The sequence below is a fragment of the Chrysemys picta genome, chromosome 18, assembly GCF_011386835.1.
Source record: "Chrysemys picta bellii isolate R12L10 chromosome 18, ASM1138683v2, whole genome shotgun sequence".
In the NCBI taxonomy this organism is placed as follows: Eukaryota; Metazoa; Chordata; order Testudines; family Emydidae; genus Chrysemys; species Chrysemys picta.
The window spans coordinates 17780631-17802000 of record NC_088808.1 but is presented as its reverse complement, the minus strand read 5'-3'; the positions used below and the strand labels follow the sequence as shown (position 1 = coordinate 17802000).

At 50.7% G+C, this 21370-nt stretch overlaps 2 protein-coding genes across 3 annotated transcripts in view; one reads left to right on the top strand and one right to left on the bottom strand.

Moving 5' to 3' along the window:
- Positions 1-21370, bottom strand: part of LOC135976492 (spidroin-1-like) — a 925731-nt gene that overhangs the window by 497428 nt on the left and 406933 nt on the right. The gene's annotated exons all lie outside the window — the stretch shown is intronic.
- Positions 1-21370, top strand: part of SARDH (sarcosine dehydrogenase) — a 92927-nt gene that overhangs the window by 34640 nt on the left and 36917 nt on the right. The window contains exons 11-18 of one of the 2 annotated variants that reach the window (XM_042854325.2): positions 519-660; positions 5687-5770; positions 6204-6317; positions 7559-7697; positions 8938-9051; positions 14601-14748; positions 15404-15497; positions 16159-16336. In XM_042854325.2, coding sequence (XP_042710259.2) covers positions 519-660; positions 5687-5770; positions 6204-6317; positions 7559-7697; positions 8938-9051; positions 14601-14748; positions 15404-15497; positions 16159-16260 — 937 coding nt within the window. In that variant the 3' untranslated portion in view covers positions 16261-16336. Of the gene's footprint in view, positions 1-518; positions 661-5686; positions 5771-6203; positions 6318-7558; positions 7698-8937; positions 9052-14600; positions 14749-15403; positions 15498-16158; positions 16337-21370 lie in introns of those variants that run through there. The other variant, XM_005293244.5, reaches the window with a different exon arrangement.

Genomic DNA, 21370 nt, shown 5'->3' with positions numbered 1-21370 from the left:
CCGGGCACTGGGCTAGCATACAACATGTCACGGCAGGCTGAGGGGATTGGCAGAGCTGTGTGTGAGCGGCATGCATGGTACCCCTAGCTCGCCACCTGGCAATCAGCTATGCAGGCCCCAGGAAGTGGAGAATAGTTGCGGTGTAATCTGCTCTGTGCCCACGCCCTCCTGATCCCGTCCCTCACATTCCCTCTGCCCGGCCTACCCCTGACACCCTACTCCAGGGGACCGGGAGCAGGGCCGGCATAGAGCCCTGATGCCAGCTCTGCACCAGCCAGGGAGGTGCCTGCACCAGCCGGTATTTTCAGGGGTCTGCCTTGTCTGTTTAGCCTGCAGGCTCTTTCACTATGTGTATGTACAGCACCTGGCAAAAGGGGGCTGTGAGTTCAGCTGCAGACTCCAGGGACTGCTCTAATCCAAGTAACAATGGCTTCCTCCCGTTGCTGTAAGGTCGCATGGCCCTCAGAGCACGGGCTGGGAGCTTTGCCTCTGAAGGTTGCCTTCTCTTTGCCTTTCAGGAGGTTTCACCGCTCTCTCACCGCCAACAACCGCTGGATCCGGGAGCGAAGCCACGAGTCATACGCCAAGAACTATTCGGTCGTCTTCCCCTACGACGAGCCACTGGCCGGGCGCAACATGAGAAGGGACCCCCTGCACGAGGTCGGTGCCCAAACCCCCTGGGAAATGCTGGCTTAAGGGCATGGGGGAGCAAGGCACCCAGCTGCCACTGGTAGCTACGTGAAATCTAAGCAAGGCTTGTCCATGAGCACGTGCCCACTCACCAAGGTTGAGGGGGCAATGGCCAGGCCTGCCCTTCAGCCCCCAGAAAAATAGCTGCTTATTTGTCACAAGAGGAACCACCGAGCAATGCAAAAGGCTACCCTTGCTGCCTCCTTCTGGCTCAGAAAGTGCCAGACTGGAGACAGGGCTGACCCCAGGGGCCTGATCCGTTGCTGGTGTGAATGGGCACCGTTCCCTGGAAGTCAAGGGCACTGGGCTCAAATACACCAGTGGCGAACTGGGCCCTGGGGTCTCCTGCATGGCTAGTGCAAAACGGGGTCCAAGGGTCCTGTTGATGGAGCTCCTCAGCGTGCTTACAGGTCTCCTGTTCCCACTGCAGCCGCGTCTTACCTGTGTGATGATGGGTCTCTTAAACACCAGCCCTTGCTCTCCCTGGCTGTCTCGCCAGCCCGGCTGAGTGACGCGTGGAGATGGCAGTGTGGGCGGATGGCACTTTCAAGCAGATGGCGCTGTATTAATAGCCGACTACGGCCTGTCAGTTACCAGGGCTCTGGTACCCAGCTGTCACTGCCCGACTCCGAATCCCTCAGAAAGGCCGGGCTGGCATGGCTGGAGCGAAACTGTTCGGTGGCAGGAAACCTCAGGAAGGAGGGTTTCTAAAAGGGAAGCTCAAAAGCTGCCATTGGCTTTGTCTCTCTGCTCGGTCCCACGCCTGGTACTGGGCTGATGCCGGACTGTTCCTGGAAACACTTACCAGGCAGACTTGAGGGGAATTGAGGAGAAGGGATACAAGTTGTGGAGACGGACCTTTAAATAACGAGCGCTTTCCTGGGATTGCACTAGGTCCCTGCCTCACTGGGAAAGGTTTTGCAGGTGCCCGTGGCAGCTGGTTGCTCTCTGATGCCTACTGCTCTTTAGTTTTCTGGAGGGGCGAGCTCTCTGAGTGGTTAGAGTCTGGATCACTGGCTTCTCTTCCTGCCTTTGCTGCTGACCTCCTACGTCATCTTGAACCAATTCCTTCAGGCCAAAATTTTCAAATTTGGGGTCTTAAAAAAGAGGCCTGGTTTTTCAAAGGTGCTTTGCCCATGCAACACCCAGGATTACCATGGTTCCGCACCGCCAAAACCACCTGCTTGCAGCCAGGGGACCAGATTCTGATCTCATTTCCGCTGCTGTAAATCTGAAGTGACTCCACTTACCTTTGCACCAGTGTGAACAAGATCAGAATCGGAAACCAAGTTTCCTGAGCCAGTTTCAGCTGGTTGTTAATTCTGATCCCTCCATTTACCCCCCACTGTAGTGCAGAGCCTTGAGCAGCGATACAGAAATTCCCTCGCACGCACACCCCACTCTGCTGTCAACAGCTCAGTTGTTTTCTGTCACTGAGAATGCAATTTTGTTTTAATAGCATGTCTAATACGTGGTGCCCATTTGACTGACAACCTGGTATTTATACACTAAGCGCCAAAACATGGGTGTGTTTTATAAATAGACGTGGATCATTTCTAAAATATTCAACAATAAATGTTCTTTTTGAACATAAACATGAAACAAAAATATCATGATGGTTCACTTGATTACTGTGAGGAGAGACTTTTTTGGAGGGGAGGAATGGGGAAGAAATGAAAAAGGGGACATATAAATATTAAATCAGAATATTATTTTTATTACTTTAAAAATTTATGTTGGGGAAAATCTGGCCCTTGTGCTTATCATCAGTCAGTTACCAATCAACACAATATAACCCAAACTTTGGCACTGTGCATATGGAGCCTGTGGAACTCCTTGCTACAAGATTTTATTATATTATTACTTCACTGCAGTTAGGTCATTGGTGTACAGAGATCACTGCCTATCATCCTGACCAAACTGTCTCGTTGTTTCCTTTCCTTATACCCAGCCCATCTGTTGTCTCTTGTCTGGTATTTAGATTGCAAACTCATGGGGGCAGGAGCTGTCTTTTGGTTCTGTTTGTACAGCACTTAGCACACTGGAATGTAGCCGTATTAAAACACACATCGTTTGCCTTCAGAACATTAAGCTGACTAATAATTGTCTGGGGCTGGGAAGAAATTTCATTCCCCCAGCTACTCAAACACCTGAGTCCCTCTCCTCCCCACCCAGCCCAATAATTTAATACATAAGACTCTGTACTGGCCACTGCTGGAGGAAGGACTATATGGAGTTGATCCCAGACACCACTTCCTACAATCCTTTTATAATAATCCAATGCCTGTCTGCACCGATTAATAGATTTTAAGGCCAGAAGGGACCTGATATTCTGCATAACAGAAGCTGTAGAATTTCATCTAGGTCTGATCATGGTTGTTTATTCACTAACTCATTAGAAGCATTTTTCAATGAGCCCCACTATTCTTTCCCCTTTGATTCTTCCGGTGCATAGCTTACAGAGGCTTGAATTCACCCATGTGCAGACCAATGCATTGCTGATGTCCACCTGAAGTCCTTGTGCTGGTCGCCTGCACAGAGTGAATTGTTTTGTGAGGCTCCTGTCTTTGTTCCTTCTCTTCCTTTCATCTCCTGCTCTCAAAGCAGCCGCCATCTAATTAATGCTGATAAAACCAGGAATGTCTGGGAAGGGTCATCCTGGTTTCCACAAATGCTTTCCTGGTGTGTCTGGTGCTTCACAGGGCAGTGAAAATGCAGGTTATGCCATGCAGACTTCCATGAGATAAGCCACCATCCCAAACCCACAGCCTGGGCTCAGTGACCAAACAGGGGGGTTGAGACAGATGGCCAGTGTATGTGACTGAGCATTTTGGGGAAGGGCACACTTTGGAGCAGGGATAGGAGGGTGTGGAGCAGGGAAAGCAGAAACATGGGGGAAATCCCACCCGCTGACTTGGTTTTGCCCTGAGGTTTCTAGCTCTGTGTCCCTACGCTATTGATTTCTCGAACCCTCAGCACAGAGAGAAGGGTAAATCGCTCCCAGCATGGAAATGCCAGGTCTGGAAAGCAGGAGGAACAGACTGCCGGGTTGGTCAGATGTCCGACCATCCTCACCGGGGCCTGAGTTCATCGCAGCAGATGAGTGCCATGGTCCCAGAAAAGCCAGACATTGGCTGGCTAGTACATCAATGGCTCAATGGCTACCGTTCTGCAGGTTTTTTTCTGACCCTCCCTGTGGAATTACAATCACACCCCTGCGAACACAAATCCTGCTAATGCGAATAACAATCATACTCAGCACTTCCATTGCACTTGTAATTTTCCGAGTGTTCTCCAGCTGTCAGGTAAATATCTCCTCCCGACTCTTCTGGGTGGCAGGGAAATATTTTCACTCCTGCTTTTCAAACAGGGACACCCTGAGGAGTTCGTGACTTGCCCAGTGCCACAGACAGAGGGAATGTGACAATCGTAGTATCATAGAACTGGAAGGGAGCTCGAGAGGTCATCTAGTCCAGTCCCCTGCACTTGTGACAGGACTAAGTGTTATCTAGACCATCCCTGAAACCTGCTCTTAAAAATCTCCAGTGGAGATTCCACCAGCTCCCTAGGCAATTTATTCCAGTGCTTAACCACTCTGACAGTTAGGAAGTTTTTCCTAATGTCCAACCTAAACCTCCCTTGCTGCAGTTTAAGCCCATTGCTTCTTATCCTATCCTCAGAGGTTAAGAAGAACAATTCTTCTCCCTCCTCCTTCTAACAACCTTTTACATACTTGAAAACTGTTAGTATGTCCTCTCTGTCTTCTCTTCTCCAGACTAAACAAACCCAATTTTTTCAATCTTCCCTCATAGGTCATGTTTTCTAGATCTTTAATCATTTTTGTTGCTCTTCTCTGGACTTTCTCCAATTTGTCCACATCTTTCCTGAAATGTGGCTCCCAGAACTGGACACAATACTCCAGTTGAGGCCTAATCAGCGTGGAGTAGAGCGGAAGAATTACTTCTCATGTCTTGCTTACAACACTCCTGCTAATACAACCAAGAATGATATTCATTTTTTTTGCAACAGTGTTACACTGTTGACTCATATTTAGCTTGTGATCAACTCTCACCCCCAGATCCCTTTCCGTAGTACTCCTTCCTAGGCAGTCATTTCCCATTTTGTATGTGTGCAACTGATTGTTCCTTCCTAAATGAAGTACTTTGCATTTGTCCTTACTGAATTTCTTCCTATTTGCTTCAGACCATTTCTCCAGTTTGTCCAGATCATTTTGAATTTTAATCCTATCCTCCAAAGCACTTGCAACACCTCCCGGCTTGGTATCGTCCGCAAACTTTATAAGTGTACTCTCCATCAATGATTTAGATAATGGCATAAAGATATTGAACAGAACCGGACCCAGAACTGATCCTTGCGGGACCCCACTCATTATGCCCTTCCAGCACGACTGTGAACCACTGATAACTACTCTCTGGGAACAGTTTTCCAACCAGTTTTGCACCCACCTTATAGTAGCTCCATCTAGGTTGTATTTCCCTAGTTTGTTTGAGAAGGTCATGTGAGACAATATCAAAAGCTTTACTAAAGTCAAGCTATACCACATCTACCGCTTCCCCCCTATCCGCAAGGCTTGTTACCCTGTCAAATCAGGTTGCCAGAATTCGAACTCAGCAGAGCCCTGCTCTCAGTTCTTTGCTCAGACCAACCTGTCTCAGAGCACAGAGAGAGCGTGGTGGGGTGCCATGTGGCTGCCATGCCAGTTACCTATGCCAGGGTTGATCTCAGTAACACCCAGCTGGCACGCAGGACTATGGTTGAGCTGGTGCTAGGTAGAGAGCACCCCTTAGGCTGCTGTAACCAAGGCAGGAGTCAAAGCCAGTTTCCTGACACATCCCCTGCTCTGCTGTAGCCAGGGCAATCAGCAGCAGTAAGGGAGACAGCCTGGAAAGTGACCCTGGGGGAGGAGGCCGGTTTGATCAGGTGTTCAGTGCCCAGTGTTTCTAACGCACAGCTTTTTTTTGCCCCACGTCCATAGGAGCTTCTCCAGCAAGGCTGTGTGTACCAGGAGAGGCATGGCTGGGAGAGACCCGGCTGGTTTAATCCGCGGGGCGCAGCTCCGGTAAGCACAGCAGCATTTCTCATGCTACAGCCATGGGGCAAAGCCCTGGAGACCTGTTAAATGGCATACAGAGGCCTGTGATGGGACCCGAGGAGAGGTTTTTGGTGCATGTGTGTGCGCGCATGTGTGCAATGGGTGTGAAATGCTCCAACACCTGAACCTCAAATCTGAACCCTTTCCTATTTCAGGAAGGGGCAGGGGAAGAGGGAGCATCTGAAATCCACTTTCCAGATTGGAACTTGCATCCACAGTCCAATCCAACACGGCAAATGGGCTGGTTTCCAGGTGTGGTTTGAATGTGGTGGAAATCTCATCAGAATAGCTGGCAAACCCAAACCCACCTGCTGGTCCTGCCCCCTCAGCCCTTTCCCTAATATTTCACTGTCGATTATTTTCCTCCATTGTCCTTTTCTCCTCCCCTCTTTGTTGTCAGGTTTTGGATTACGACTACTATGGTGCTTATAACCAAAAGCCCCACGGCTCCTACCTCTATAACCAACTGCTAGGGGATGAATACACCTTTGATTTCCCACCTCATCACGACATTGTGAGTAGAAAATGCCTGCTAGTCAATGGGCTCCTTCTCTGGACCATTCTGCTCTCTAATTCTATCATGGGGCAGCAAAAGGCCAACTGAGCTGCTTGTTGTGGTCTTGTGGGGCTGTAAGGAATTGGGAAGAGGGACTTTGTCTTACTCTAACTTGGTTAGGCACCAGGGATAACTGCAGAGCTGTATAAAATGCTTAATAAACATCAGAATTTTTCAGGCTGGAATTCACTCCAGTCCCCTGGGTTCAGTAGTACCTGGGCGTTGTGCTGGGCAATGGGGGTGAATTTCTCCTGCTCAGTGCATGGTGAAAATGGAGTCGAATGTTGGGTTGGGCCCATATGCGCAGTGCATGATTTTTCAAGGCACTTACAATTATTATTGGTTGGTTATTTTCCAAGCCGTCGTTTTTCAACCACACCAATTGCGTTTCCTCTTTGAGAGATGAGTCTGCAGCAGGAGGGCCAGTCTTGAGAAGAGCCCTTTGCGGAGGGAGAGCAGAACCATTGATCTTAAAACCATACACACGTACCACGTAGACTGGGGTGGGGTTAGAGCAATGAGACCGGGAGCCACACCGTTATTCCTGGTGTTGGTTTTGCAAAACTCAGCTGGTGAGGTTTGGAAAAACTGAATCCGATTCCTGCTTTTCCATCTTTACTGAAAAATGCCTCCAAACACCTTCATTACATGCTTGGAACCTCAAAATAAACAAATGGCCGAATGGAATGTTATTGTTGCTTTCCTAAATGAAAGAGTTGCTTTTGGGTTGAGAAAATTCAAAGGACTTGAATTTTTTTCCCCTAGCAAGTTTATAAGCTCCACAAAACAGGTACTTAAAGTGGAGAGTCCTCCCTCTAACTGTAATGTGTCGTTGCTGCAACGCTGTGATCCCCTATTAAGAACTCAATCAAAATCCATGCAGTCGAGAGATGAATTCTAGGGGGAAATGAAAACAAATTTGACAAGATGACACCAACTCAAAAGACAAGATATTGACGTAAGAAGCAGGGTACGAGTGCGTGTGGGGGACGGTGTTGTTATCAGGGATGCTCCATTTGAATATCTATTTTTAAAGGAACATTTAAAAATGCTACAGAAAGCTCAGGCACGAGTCATGTGCCCGCTTTTTTTTGTTTCTGCCGCCTCGTTATATAAATGGTTTTCATATGTCTTGACGCTCCTTTTGTGGAGCGAGAAGAGGGTGGCTTAGCTTCATCCGGGTGTGCTTTAATTTTTAGATCAAGAACGAATGCTTAACCTGCAGAAATGCGCTGGCTGTCTTTGACATGTCTTATTTTGGCAAATTCTACCTGGTTGGTCCTGAAGCAAGGAAGGCGGCCAACTGGCTGTTTACTGCTGATGTTAGCAAGTCACCAGGTACTGCTTCAACCTTGTTATTTCAGCTACAAGATGCCAGTTTTATTGATGTTTCTGCTGAGCATGGTACAAAAAACCCACCCTACAAAATTATATCTTTGAACAAGACTTGCGTTGTTTGACCTGAACTGTCCGTTTTCAAATTATTGCTTTTGCTGACGATGTTGGAAAGCAGCTGAGTGTGAAGGTTTTCCCTGCCCTCTCCCAGGGCTGCATTCGGATCTCCTTTCACTGGTGTAAACACCGTGACTTCTGAATCAGGTGCAGCTGAGATTAGAATCTGACCCTCAGAGTCCAGTTAAAATTCACTGCTGGGCAAATGCATGCACTAGAATAAGCAGTGGTGACACCTAGTGGACAAATAGACTGATGTCAGCGGGGAGTTTGCTAATAATCTGAGTGGAAGAATGATGCATTTGGGATTGAATCTGTTCTCTCTTGCCCCAGTGTAAACTGGGGCTGGCCGCTGAAGTCAATCAGGCAACACTGATGAGAGGGGAAAATCAGCCCCATTCAGCTGTAATTCCTTGTTCAAATGCAGTTCACCTTTTGAAGGTGACGTATTGATGGATTCAGGGCCAGATCCTCAGATGGCATAAATTGGCCTGGCTAGATGGACTTCAGGGGCACTCTGCTGAATTACACCACCTGAGGGTCTGACCCTTAACGTGTGCATTCCTTTTTATTCTCTAATTTGGATTTAAAAGGCTAATGCCATTTTCTAACCTTCAGGGCACTTGCTTTTCCTTTGAAAGTCTTGATTCTAGTGGTTTCCCACCTGGGTTCGTTGTTTGCTTTAGACTTGAACTTACACTGGTGTGGCTGATTCTTTGGTAGTTGAAGGGGCTGTGAATTAGCTCATTAACCTTTTCATTTCCAGAGAGATGGCTTCAAAGCCCAGCCTGCACCACAAGGGGAAGTTGAGTTGCTGAGATCTCCTTTCTGGTCCTTTTTTGTCCTCATCATGCAATTCAATGTGACTAGCTGTCTCTGCTCAGGGGAGGCCTAACTCCTGAATTATGGAGAGGGCTGCCTATCAAGATCAAGTGTAGAGTGGGATGGGGGAGGTCTGAGTGAGCGTTAATGATGTGGCACAGTCAGCGGCTGCATGGGGACTGATTAGTGATTAGAAGGATTCCAATGCCTGGTTAGATTTTTGCATTTTTCACACATGGCATTTGCGAAAATGCTGTTGGAAGGTTTTGATCCCCAGTGCGTGTCTCTTTCCTCCTGTTTCTAGGACTGACTGTTTACACGTGCATGTTAAACAAAAGCGGCGGCGTTGAGAGTGATCTGACAGTCAGTCAAATCAGCTCTGGGACCCAGGTCTCTTCATTGACCCCAGCATTTGAAGGTAAAAACATCAAGGGTTTAAAAGCAGAGAAATAATCCCTTGCTTGGCATAGACGTAAAAGTTCCCTTGGAAAATATTAGGGCTGATGGGCAGTGTCAGCTTAGTTCAAATTCCCTCTGCAGCTTCATGTACAATTTAGCGTTCTCCTTCGCTTCCTGTCCCAAACTCTTGTGTAGCATTGCTGTGCTCTGTTAAGCAACTGCCTCGTCCTCTCCTAAGGGGCACATCCTCACTGCTGTAAATTCTCATTGCTCCATTGGCGTCGATGGTGTAAACGGTCCTCGCTCCTTTGAAGACAGTGTAGCTATAATAATTGACACCGGCTGTGGACCTGCCCCAAGGTACTTGGTGCATTGCTCTCGCTTTGTTGCTGGGCCCAGCTTTCAGTCAATCCCCACCCACCCACCTAGACAACTGGGCTGGATTTCCTGCCCTGCCTGAAATGTGTGATCAAGGACTGAGTCCCCCAGGCTGGCTGCAGGCCCCTGAGAGTCCTAAACGCATTGGGCTGCAGGCCATGTTGGAACACAGTGGGGCAATGGGGAGACTGGGGGTGTGCTGGCAACCTTCCAACAAGGGGCTCGTGTCCATGGCATGGCAGACATTCCCAGGGGTCACGCTGGCATGATGTTCTAATGGCTCTTCACAGGGGCCTGGATGCCAGGTCTGAGGACATAAAGGGTCACAAAGACTGCAGCTTTCCATGCTTGGGAATACCATAGCATAAGGGGGAGTCTTCCCTGGGGCGAGAACAGCACTATGCCACCTCACCTGGTGGCCCCAGTGCAAGATGAGTGCTGGGAGAAGGCGGTGGGGGGTGGAGCTCACTGTCCTCTAGCTACTCTGTGGTGCTAGTTGGCTCCACAGGGGGAAGCACTGCAGGCAGCACGAGTCAGAGCAGCCCTGGGGCTGCTCTAGTTTATATCAGGGCTGTTCTGGTACCTGTCCACCCCCAGTGTACAAGAGCCACGGAGGTTGTGCACAGCCACCTTACCCTCCATCCTGGCTGCACTGAGCTTGGCTTGGCCGCAGCCCAGAATCAGGCCTGGCCTTCCGTTTTCCATGAACGCTGAGCTTCTCCTTCACAAGCTGGCTGCGGCAGCAGAGGCTCGAATCAGGCCTCGTCCAGCTCTTCAGTGCAAGGCACATGGATGGTGGTGGGATGGGTTTGTGCGGTACTGTAGGGGGAGCCCCCAGATCCTGCATGTGGCTGGTGGACCAGCTTCTAGGAGCCAGGTGCATGACAATGCTGCGACCCGCTCCGTGGAAACCAGTAGATTTGTATCCGCATTAAAAGGGGAAGAGTCGCTGCAGGTTCAGTTTGAGGCCTGTCAACGTTGGCCGTGTCTCTTCGATTTCCACGACAGCTGGAAGGGAATCTTGTTTCTATTGGCCAGTGTTCGGAGGGTGATTGCATTACTTAATACTAGCCACCTGGCTTTTCTTTCCCCCCTCCTCTTCATCTATCAATTGGTGTAACCGGATTAGCGCTCCCTTTTGCCCCCCGGCACTTGTAAACCAAGCAGGTGCTTATTGGCATTATTGGGTTTCGGTCAGACGCTGCTGCTCTGAATGGCTCTCGGGCAAGGGCGACCTCTCCTGCAGTCCTTATCTGCTGCAGTAAAGGGGAATTAGAAGGGAGCAGAGCAATCAGCCTGGGGATGGAGGGTGAAATGGAATTAGGAGGCTGCTGCGTGGCAGAGGGCATCTTGCTCGTCTACAATGGCTCCACCAAATGGCTTTGCCTCAGAAGCCTGGGTGTCTGTTTGCTAATGATACTGCTGCTTCAGCAGAGGACCAGACGCTCCTCGGAGTGGCACGCACACAGGAAAAGGAGAGCTTGGACTTCGGTCCTGAGTGAAAACAAGGTGGTGGGTCACAGCCCATTTGGCCTCCGCGTAAACCCCACCACGTAGTGGGGCGCGCTCTGCCTAGGAGCGGCCTGGGACTAGCATAGCTGGGGGCCCTGCAGGTCATGAGTAAGGTGCAATGGCAGCGTTATAGGCGGGTGTCTGCCGAGCTCGCGGGGAGAACGTCTACACAACCCCTGCCTGAGCCTTACCTGGCTCCCGCCAGTGCTGGTCCTCTCTCCCTTTGAGGAGCACTGAACACAGACGCGCACGCCCCTGAAGAAGGGAGGGAAGCCGCTCGGGGAGCGGCGGTGTTTGATGGCTGATGGAGGAGTTTAATAAAAGCAGATCTATTTTTCAATTACTGTAGGTGGCTGCACTTATTAGCGTTATGACAGATTTCTGGAGTGCAGAGCGGTAGAGGCAGGATCGATTCTGGAGCATTAATCAGCTCCCGAATCCCTTCTCTGGGTCGGGCTTTTCCCCCTTTGGTATTGCCGACTAAGTGAAATTTCCCGCTGCCACGAATGCAGCAGAAACGTTGACCAGGGCGAAATCCCCGTGCCCTGTGGAGCAGCCCTGACTACCTCCCCGGCCTCGTTAACCTTGTAACCCTGGCGTGGTGTCAGAGGGAATTGCTCAGCGATGAATGGGGAAATCCTCTTCGCTCCCGTTCCCCACCATTCTTATTGGCCCCCCCCCCATTAGCATAGAAATCGTCCTTGCTTCATGCTGGTCAGTCAGCTGGCACGTCCAAATGCCCCACGAGGCCCAAGCCAGTGCGGAAGGAAGCCTGGCGTATGTGAGCTTGAGCCTCTGTTGGACCAGCGCCTTGTTCTGGTAGCATTTTATACCCACTTACAGAGGCGTAAATACTGTACCAAATGCAGGGCCCTGGAGAATCGGGCCTGTATCTCTGTAAGGATTTTCAGTACCATTTCCATGACCTTCTACACAGAGGGCTTGTCTGTACTACAGAGCCTGGGCTGGTATAGCTACGCCAGAGAAGCAGTGCATGCCGGCTTGTCTACACTACAGCCGGGATAGCTGTGTCAGCAGAGCCCCCTAACAGAGACGCATTGTAAGCTGATCGAAGAGAATTGCCTTTTCCATCGGGACCTTTCTAGTGATCTCCCAGAAGTGGAGGTCATGCAATAGGACTGGGAAACGCACTGTGGAAACACCTCGCCTCGCTGTCCCAGGGAGTTTGATCACAATATGTTTGTGCTGAGTTTTTCCAGAAGCGACTTTCATTTCCTGCCCTCTTTGCATCCCTTTGGATTGAAGGTACAAAGCACAGGGGACCTATGCAGCTACGTTTCCACTGAGTGCCCGCAACCGGCACTGTCACCTTTCTGTGAAAAACATGCCTGTGAGGACAAGGCGATTTGTCGCTCTCTCCGTGTGTCTGGTGTCGGGGATGTCAGTAACGGGTGTGTGAGCATGTACGCGGGATACTCGGAGGCTGTTCTGCCTTGCACTTCTCACTCGCTGAACACCTTGGTGTCGGTGGAATACTAAATTTTATAGTAGGGCAAACTGGCTGAAAACATGGCAGCTTCCAGGGTCCTCGGGGGAAGATTTTGCTGTCCGTTTCAAGGGTTCTTGACAAAAACTCTTGCTGCTTGGAATGACCCGATCCTACAAGCTCTTGGGTACAGAATCCTGGTTGAATTGACTGGGAGTGCCGCATGCTGAAGGATTGCATGGCTTGTACCTGTTACTCGGAGAACTCTGAAGATGAACTGTAGAAAGAAAAGATCAATTTGGGAGATAATAGAGCCCCTAAGGAAAGTCAGGGAAGCTGTCTGCATAGGAAAACAATACTGGAGCTGAGGGTACATAGATTCATAGATTCTAGGGCTGGAAGGGACCTCGAGAGGTCAAGTCCAGTCCCCTGCCCTCATGGCTGGACCAAATACTGTCTAGACCATCCCTGATAGACATTTATCTAACCTACTCTTAAATATCTCCGGAGATGGAGATGCCACAACCTCCCTAGGCAGTTTATTCCAGTGTTTAACCACCCTGACAGTTAGGAACTTTTTCCTAATGTCCAACCTAAACCACCCTTGCTGCAGTTTAATCTACACCGGAATAAAAACCCCCTGGCTGGCCCAGATCAGCTAGGTTGGGCTGTGGGGACGTTCTGGCTCGGGCTGGAGCCGGGTTCTGGGACCCTCCCTGCTCAAGACTCCAGAGCAAATGACTACAAAGCAGTTTTACAGCTCAAGCCCCGCTAGTCAGCTGACCCAGGCCAGCCACGGGTGTTTAATTGCTGTGTAGACATCCTCTAAGAGGTTCGGGTGAGAGGCACTGTGTGATTGCATCATGCTACCCTTAGACGCTAGCTCTTGGAGCGACTTGCAGAACACCAGAGTAGTAACCCTTCCCCTGCCACCCCCATGAGGGGGTGGCTTTTGGAGCTGAATGGAAGGCAAATTTTGTATTTGTATTTTCTGCGTCTCCCCTAAACCGCACCGTGTGTCCGGCATTCACACCTGAGCGAAGTGTGTGTGCAACAGCCCCCGTGCTGGTTCGGTAACATTGTGCGCCTGCTTTGCACAGGTGTGACTGCAGCTAGATGGGATGCGGAGAGACCATCAGGTCCAGGGTCTATCTCCATTAGGTGATGTCAGACCATTAAAAAGGCGGGGGGGAAGGAGCTAATTCAAAGCTTTGTCCAAAACTTCAACTTAGTATCAGGTTTGATTATTGTTGTTGTTCTATTTTGCTGGTTGATCAACCCTTTCCGGTGCTGCAGAAAGCAGAAGTGATGAACAAAGGAAAGACCCTGGAGATCCTCTGGCCCTCACCTTTCCCAGACCTCACTCCGGCCTTACTGAGAAAAAACTCCTGCTGGGCTTGATCCCAGCAGGTGCTGCAGAGCCCTCAACTCTCACTGACTTAAATTTGAATCGAGGGTGCCCTAGCCTCTGTTTGCCAGAAGCTGGGAATGGGCGACAGGGGCTGGATCACTTGATGGTTACCTGTTCTGTTCATTCCCTCTGGGGCACTGGCCACTGTCGGAAGACAGGCAGCAGCGGCTCCAGGCACCAGCACTCCAAGCACGTGCCTGGGGCGGCAAGCCACGGGGGGCGCCCTGCCGGTCCCTGCGAGGGCGGCAGTCAGGCAGCCGAGGGCGGCATGCCTGCAGGAGGTCCGCCGGTCCCACGGATTCGGTGGCAATTCGGCGGTGGGTACGCCGAAGCTGCGGGACCAGCGGACCTCCCGCAGGCATGCCGCTGAATCCGCGAGACCGGGGACCTCCCGCAGGCATGCCGCCGAATCCGCGAGACCGGGGACCTCCCGCAGGCATGCCGCCGAATCCACGAGACCGGGGACCTCCCGCAGGCATGCCGCCGAAAGCTGCCTGCCTGCCGTGCTTGGGGCGGCAAAAAAGCTAGAGCCGCCCCTGAAGACAGGATACTGGGCTAGATGGACCTTAGGTCTGACCCAGTAGGGCCGTTCTTATGTTTAGCCGCTTGCAGGATCGACCCCACTGGCTTCAAGGGGAGTTTTGCCCGAGTAAGGACTGCAGGGTTTGCCCCCCTTGTGGGAGGCTCCCAGCCCCGTTTGGCAGCTCTGAGAAGCCTCTGGCCTCTGGAGCGCTCGGCCAAGCGGAGTGTTGAGCTCAGCTGATCCGTGTGCCTGCGTGTGGCGTCTGCGGGGCTCAAGAGCTGGCCATGTTCCTTGCAGGGGATGGCTATTACCTGGCGGTTGGTGGAGCTGTTGCTCAGCACAACTGGTCGCACATCACCACGGTGCTGCAGGACATGAGGTTGCAGTGCAAGTTGGTGGACTGCTCCGAGGAGCTGGGAATGATCAGCATCCAGGGGCCGGCAAGGTAAGCCGTGCACCGAGAGGCCGGAGAAGAGACCAGGATCCCTGTGAAGTGACTGTTGACCTGGCACTGAATTTAACACCGTCCAAATTCCTCGCCACCTGTGACCGAAGCCAGGGGTCTGGAGGTGAAAGGCTGCTGCACTGATGTCTTGTCATCCTGATTGCCTAAACCCAGGGAAAGCTCTGGGGAACCACGTGGCATGCAGAGAAAGGGGCCTTGTCTTACCCTCAGACATTAATGCTGCAGCCTGTGCTGCTCCTGCTCCAGAGACAGATAAGTGACTGGTCCCTAGGTGAGCTAATGATATTGGGCTAGATGGTGGCCTGCACTGAGGAGTGGCGGGGAGCTCACTGCAGCAGGACTCTGACTGGGCCAGCACCTTTTCTAGGGCAGCTCTAAGCCCCTTTCAGTGGCTGCAGTGGGGGGTTTCCCACATACCCTGCAAGCCACAGTTTGTGGGGGAAGGGACCCTTAACCCTACCCCTACTTGGGTGGCTAGCAGGGGACTCCTACTGGTGCTTTTCCCAGCTCCTGCACAGGACATCCAGAACTTTCCATGTGAGCTGGCACAGTAGGTGTCATGCGTGAGCTAGTGACCTGCTGGCCTCTAGTTGTAGCATCCTTCTCACCAGGGTTTTCTGCTCTTTCCCTGCAGCCGTATGGTCCTTCAGGAGGTTCTCGACACCGATCTCAGCAACGAGGCCTTCCCCTTCTCCTCCCACAAGCTGGTGAAGGCAGCAGGATGCACGGTAGGAGCCCAAGCCCTAGGCTAAGACTCCTTCCTTCCATCACTTCGCATGGGGAAGGTTCTGCCCCTAGAGTTTTTGCTTAGGTGGCACTGCCATGTGTGTCTAGGGCCTTTCACGTGAGGGCGACAAAGCATTTTGATTGGCTGTACAAACAAAGACCAATGCTGGACGTAACGCCCCCCCACCCCCACCCCGCACACTAGCGTAGTTGTATACCCATCTCAGTGCAGATCGGAAGCAGGGACTCCCAGACCAGCAGCCATGGGAACCAGGTTTGTGGTACGTGTGCGTGAGCGGGAGGAAGCTAAGATGGGGACAGGATGTTGGGAGGTGAAGGTGTGAGATCTTTACAGTCCCCTGGGCTGGGATATAGAGTTGTGCACCACGAGCAATTCTGGTAATTCCATCAGGCCTTAAATTCTGCGCCCTGATAAGCCAGGCTCACAACATCTCCAGAGAGACCAGACCACCATTCACGTAGTGCCTTGTTAAACTCCCCCATCCACTCGCACCTGGCATCTGGATGGCTTGTTAAACTCCCCCGTCCTTCTGGCATCTGGATGGCTCCCTGAGACACAGGAGAGAGGGGATTAAGGGGGGACTTGATCAGAGTCTGTAAGAAACTACGTGGGGAACAAATGTGTGAAAATGGGCTTTTCAGGCTGGGAGAGAAAGGTCTAACATGATCCAGTGGCTGGAGGTTGAAGCTAGACCCATTCCGACGGGAAAGAAGGTGTGCATTTTTAATGGTGAGAGTAATTAACCACTGGAACAATTTACCAAGGGTCGTGGTGGCTTCTCCGTCGCTGACTCTTTAAAACCAAGACAGGATGTGTTTGGGAAAGCCCTGCTCCAGGAATTATTTTTGGGAAGTTTTCTGGCCTGCATTCTACACGAGGTCAGACTAGGGGATCACAATGATCCCTTCTGCCCTTGGGATCTATGAACCTGGACGCTGGGGCAGCTGAGCCGATCTGCTCTGGAACTGAGGCCTTCGGATGTGATTTGTTTTTTCTACAGCTTGGCTTTGGTTTCCGGTTCTGGCCGGAACGCACGTGTGGCGGGGAGGGGAGCGGGGGAGCGTGCTTTGCGTCTAAGAGACGACCAGATGTAAAGAGAGCATTAAAATGTTCTTGGGGGATGGCAGCTGTGTGTGTTGCTTTTGGACGTTTCTCTTCCCTATCCTCCCCACGCCATCCCGCCGGCAGCCCATCACCATCCCTTCTTCCAGCTCCTCCGGCCGGGGCCTGCTGGATGACCCTGCAGCCTGGCAGGGAGAGTCATTCTCAGAGCCTAAGTTTGCAGTTTGTCTTGTTCACCTGCACTGACGCTTGGGTGGGAGCTGGGAACCGTTGCACGCTCTAGGGACTTGTGGGGGGCCCAGAATCCAAACTAGAGCTGCCTGATGAGCAAACGGCCTGGCCAGACACACGTGAGCATTGTGCATGTGTGTGCATACATGCCGTGTTCCAGTGTCCCTAACCGCCCCCCAAAAAGGGACAGACTTCGGATGCTAGTACCTTGCTCTCTATTGAAATAAAACGGGCTTGCTTGGGGAGGAAGGACCTATGTGAAGAGGAACATCTGAATCTGACCCTAAGTGATTCATTCCTATGTATATATATGCTGTATAGAATGAGGGGTGTGTGTGTGACACACACACACACACACCACCCACTACATAGTCGGTGAAGAACCACACACTGGCACAGCAATAGCAACTCCAAGAGTGTAGGGGGCCAGCCAAGAAGACCTCCCTATATCTGTCTACACATGGAGGTGGCTATCAGTCTGTGAGAGAGAGAGACATCCACACATGTAGACAGATATAGGTAGGTCTTCGTGGCTGGCCCCCTGCACGCTTGGGGTTGCTGTGCCCGTCCGCGGGCCTTCACACACAGCTGCACTCGCTGCCCGTAACTCTCACCTGTTTCTGAATTAAGAGTGAAAACAGGCTCAAGTGCCCGTAACTGACGGCAAAAGGCTCAATGCAAACAGCAGACCCAAGTGTCTCCTCACTGGAAGAATCTAGCTGCCACTCCCACCCGCACCATTCTGCTGCCTGCCGCGTGTGACTCCCTCCTTGCTCTCTCCCCCTCCCTGTCCTCTTTCCTTATGGTTCCCTTCATCACCTTTCAGCACTCGTAGCTTCCTTCTGGGCTCGGAGCTGTCTCCCACTTCAAGCCGCCTCGCTTAGCTCCTTCAAATCCTTTCTTAAAACCAGCCCCTTGCAGAAATCCTTGCTTCCTTCTTTCTCATCAACGGTCTCCCCTGGCCCTTCCTTCCCTGAATTGTCTTGTCTGGAGTTTGCTTGTCTACGGTAGGTTGTCAGGGCCGGCTACTGCCACCCTAGCTCAGGTGGAGTAGCACCTTGCTCCATGGTAAAGTAAGAGAAGTAACTCACTAATCATGAGTCAGGGTGGTAGAACCTGGCCCTAAGTAGACTCTTGTCTGTGTTTTATCCTATATCTCTAAGGTGCCGTGTGCATTCACACGACAGTATACAGGACTGTTGTTAGTGATGATAACCAGTATTCCTTGCACCACTTTGGTGCCGTGGCACCTCTGCCATGGTAGAACGCGGTTCCTCCGATGTACAGTGGAGGAAAGAAAAGTTCTAGGAGCAAAGTGGGTGGCTCAGCGTTCTCATTCGCATGCCAATACCCAGCATGCTTTTCCACAGTGCTCAGTGTTCTCATTTACATGCCAATACCCAGCATGCTTTTCCACAGTGCTCAGTGTTCTCATTTGCATGCCAATACCCAGCATTCTCTTCCAGCCCACACAGCTGTTTCTTAGCAATGCATGGACTGAGCTCTGGGAAGACGCTGGGAGTTGTCTGATGGGATAAGTCCTCATGTGGGCACGTTGACTTGTGTTTCCGCAGTTATGTCAAAGGAATAAAAGAGCCCTCTTTGCAGCCTAGGGACTACTGCTGCCGATAAAGAGATTTGCTCAACATGGGAGCTCCCTTTTAAAATCTGTGACTGATCAGATGTAAAATAGGTCATGTTCTCCCTTTTAAAATGTCGGGGCTGGGGTCCTTGAGAAGTCAGTGTATTTGATCACAGAAGAAGCCTGACAACTTTAAGCTTTCTGTACAAGTGCAGATTGTCTTGAATTTGCTAAGACCTCATCTTTAAAGAGATTGGCTATGCATGTGAAATGCGCGAATGGTAATTCTTAATGCTAATACCCAAGGCTAAGCTCCTGTATGTCTGAGGAAACATCATGTGCGTTTCTTTGGAAGACGAAGAAAAATCCATCACTCTGGCCTGGTTCCACTGCTTCATAAAGACTTTCAGACACAACAGAACTGACCCGATCCTAGGGATATAGAACAATGCGATGTGCAACCATGGACACAATTACACCCTAGAGCACGGTAATGAACAGTTTTCATGAGACACCATGAGTCTCCTTTGTACTCAATGAAACCATCTCAGTGGGACACGCACAGTCCCATGCCGGGTATCAATGTCGGGACTTGATGTGGGGTATTCATTACATTGCGTGACTTCCACGCAGCCCCAGTGAAGGGATGAATTGCCTTAAAACATGTTGGTTTCTTTGGCCTTGTCAGAATGGGGCAGAAAGATATTAGTTGTGCTCTCGTTTCTTGAAAAGCTTCATGGTTTTGGGCTTGTCTACACATGGTGATATTGTGGAATAACTATTCAAGAGCACAGCTGTTCCAGAACGATGACTCCTGAATAGTGGAAATCGAGTAAACTAAGCCAGTAAAAGGCACTCTTATTTTGGAATAAACATGTCCATATATGGAGTTATTCCTGATTAGCTACTCCACTTTAAATTCACAACCTACCGTATTCTGGAATAACTTCAATGTGTCGAAAAGTCATCCATCCATCTGTCCCTCCAGCATTGCACATAAATATCTAAGGAGCAATCTAAACTTATAGTTGGGATTTGTTTTTAGAACGTGAAGGGTCTGATGTATTTGAGAGGGTTATTGCGGGGAAGATAAGTCGAAGATGGAAGCTTGCATCTAGTTCCAAGCGCAGCAAAGGGTGCAGGTCATTCTTGTGTCATGGGGCAGAGAGTTCCACATACATGGCCCAGCTCTTGTGAAAGTTCTCTCTCTTCTGCAGATGCGTGTCTTCCCCTGTTTGTCTAGGTTTCTTTTTCCAGCGGAGTGACGCTGCTGTGGGAGGTCATTGTTGTGGAAGGCCAGGCCAGCTGTGAGGTAGCGTGGACCAGTGCTATTAAAGGCTTTGAAAATGAGTACAGCGACCTAGGCTCTGTGTCTATGGGGCAGCCGGTGTATTGGGATGATGTGTTTGTGAGCAGACTCGCTGCTGCCTTGTGGGCCAGCTGTGGCATTCTCCGCCAGAGGGCATTATGGCAGATGAGCCAGAGGTTACAAAGACATGGCTCGTGGTGGCTCTTGTTGTCTGGGGTCGTGTCTATATCCCAGGAACAAACTGCTCCTGTACATGGGCTGGAAAATGCTCCCTCAATCCCCAATGTGGGCCTTGGTCTCTCTTCTTTAGCAGGATAACTCTAGTGGTGGTTCATTTCCATGTTACGAGAGCTAGACCTACCTGACCATACAATGTTCCCACTCTCGGAAGGGCCTCCCTATGCCTTTGTACCTCTCCCTCCTCCATCAGATTTCCTCTCAAAGCATCTCCTTTCCCGGCCTCCCCAGCCTTGCATCTGAAGAAGTGAGGTTTTTTTACCCACGAAAGCTTATGCCCAAATAAATCTGTTAGTTTTTAAGGTGCCACCGGACTCCTTGTTGTTTTTGTGGATACAGACTAACACAGCTACCCCCTGATACTTGTCCCCAGCCTTGTTTCGCTCATGGCCTTTCTTCTTCTGTGATGCCTCATCTTTCCTGATAGAGTTGTCTTGTCTTAGGGCTTGTCTACATGAACACGTAGTTCATGGCAATCTGTCCATCACTAGTGTGCTGCACACCCAGTGTCTCTGTGGGTCCTGCCGGCACATGCACTAAAAATTCCGTAGTGCGCTTTGATCTGCACAGCAGCAAGGTCCACATAGACACTTAGATTTATACCCCGGCTTGCCGCAAACTAACTGTTCCTGTAGACAAGCCCTTATGTATCCACACAGCTCTCTGTGTGCCTCGGTTGCTATTTCATCTGGAGCAGCTGAACCACAAGCAATAAGGCGCCTGTCTCCACAAAGTCAGGATTTCAATATTTGGCTCCTTTCCCTCCTCCCAGCACATCCTGGCTCTCCTTAGCGCCCGTCCTTTCTTCCTTGACCGTCACTCTTTCCTCCCGCTTCTCTTGGTGGTGCCTTCCTTGTCTCTCACCACAACAGCTGCGGTGCCCTCCTCTGTGGGCTCACAGCTTCGATTCTGTTCCCTTCTACCACTGTGAAAACCGTGTCAAGGGAGGACGACCATGGTCGACCGCTCTGCTGCTGCCCACTAGAGTTACGCTCATCTGTGCGGGAGACAGAACTTTCTCGAGACCCTGTGCTGGACTCCCACAGGGATTAAGGACCGTCACAAACCTCTCCACCGGCCACTCCAAGTGCCAGGCGCCCTTCTGTGACTGGCTGTCTCTGATATAAAACACAGAGCAGTGTGGACATGTTAAAAAAATAAATACCCCATCAACAAAACCCTACCAATCACACAGCTTAATGCATGACATCCTGATGCTATGGTGAGATATAAGAATCTATATAGACTAGAATCTGTCACATCTGGTTGGATCGAGCTCCTTGAGGCAGACACTATTTCAGCCTCTATGCACAGCACGCGATGCTGGTGCTCAGTACATCATCATCTATTCCATTGGAATTGGGACCGAGCCCCTGAGTTCCGATCCGGATCTGGGCTTTCCCAGAGTTCAGGAGTCTTTGGAGTTGGGGCT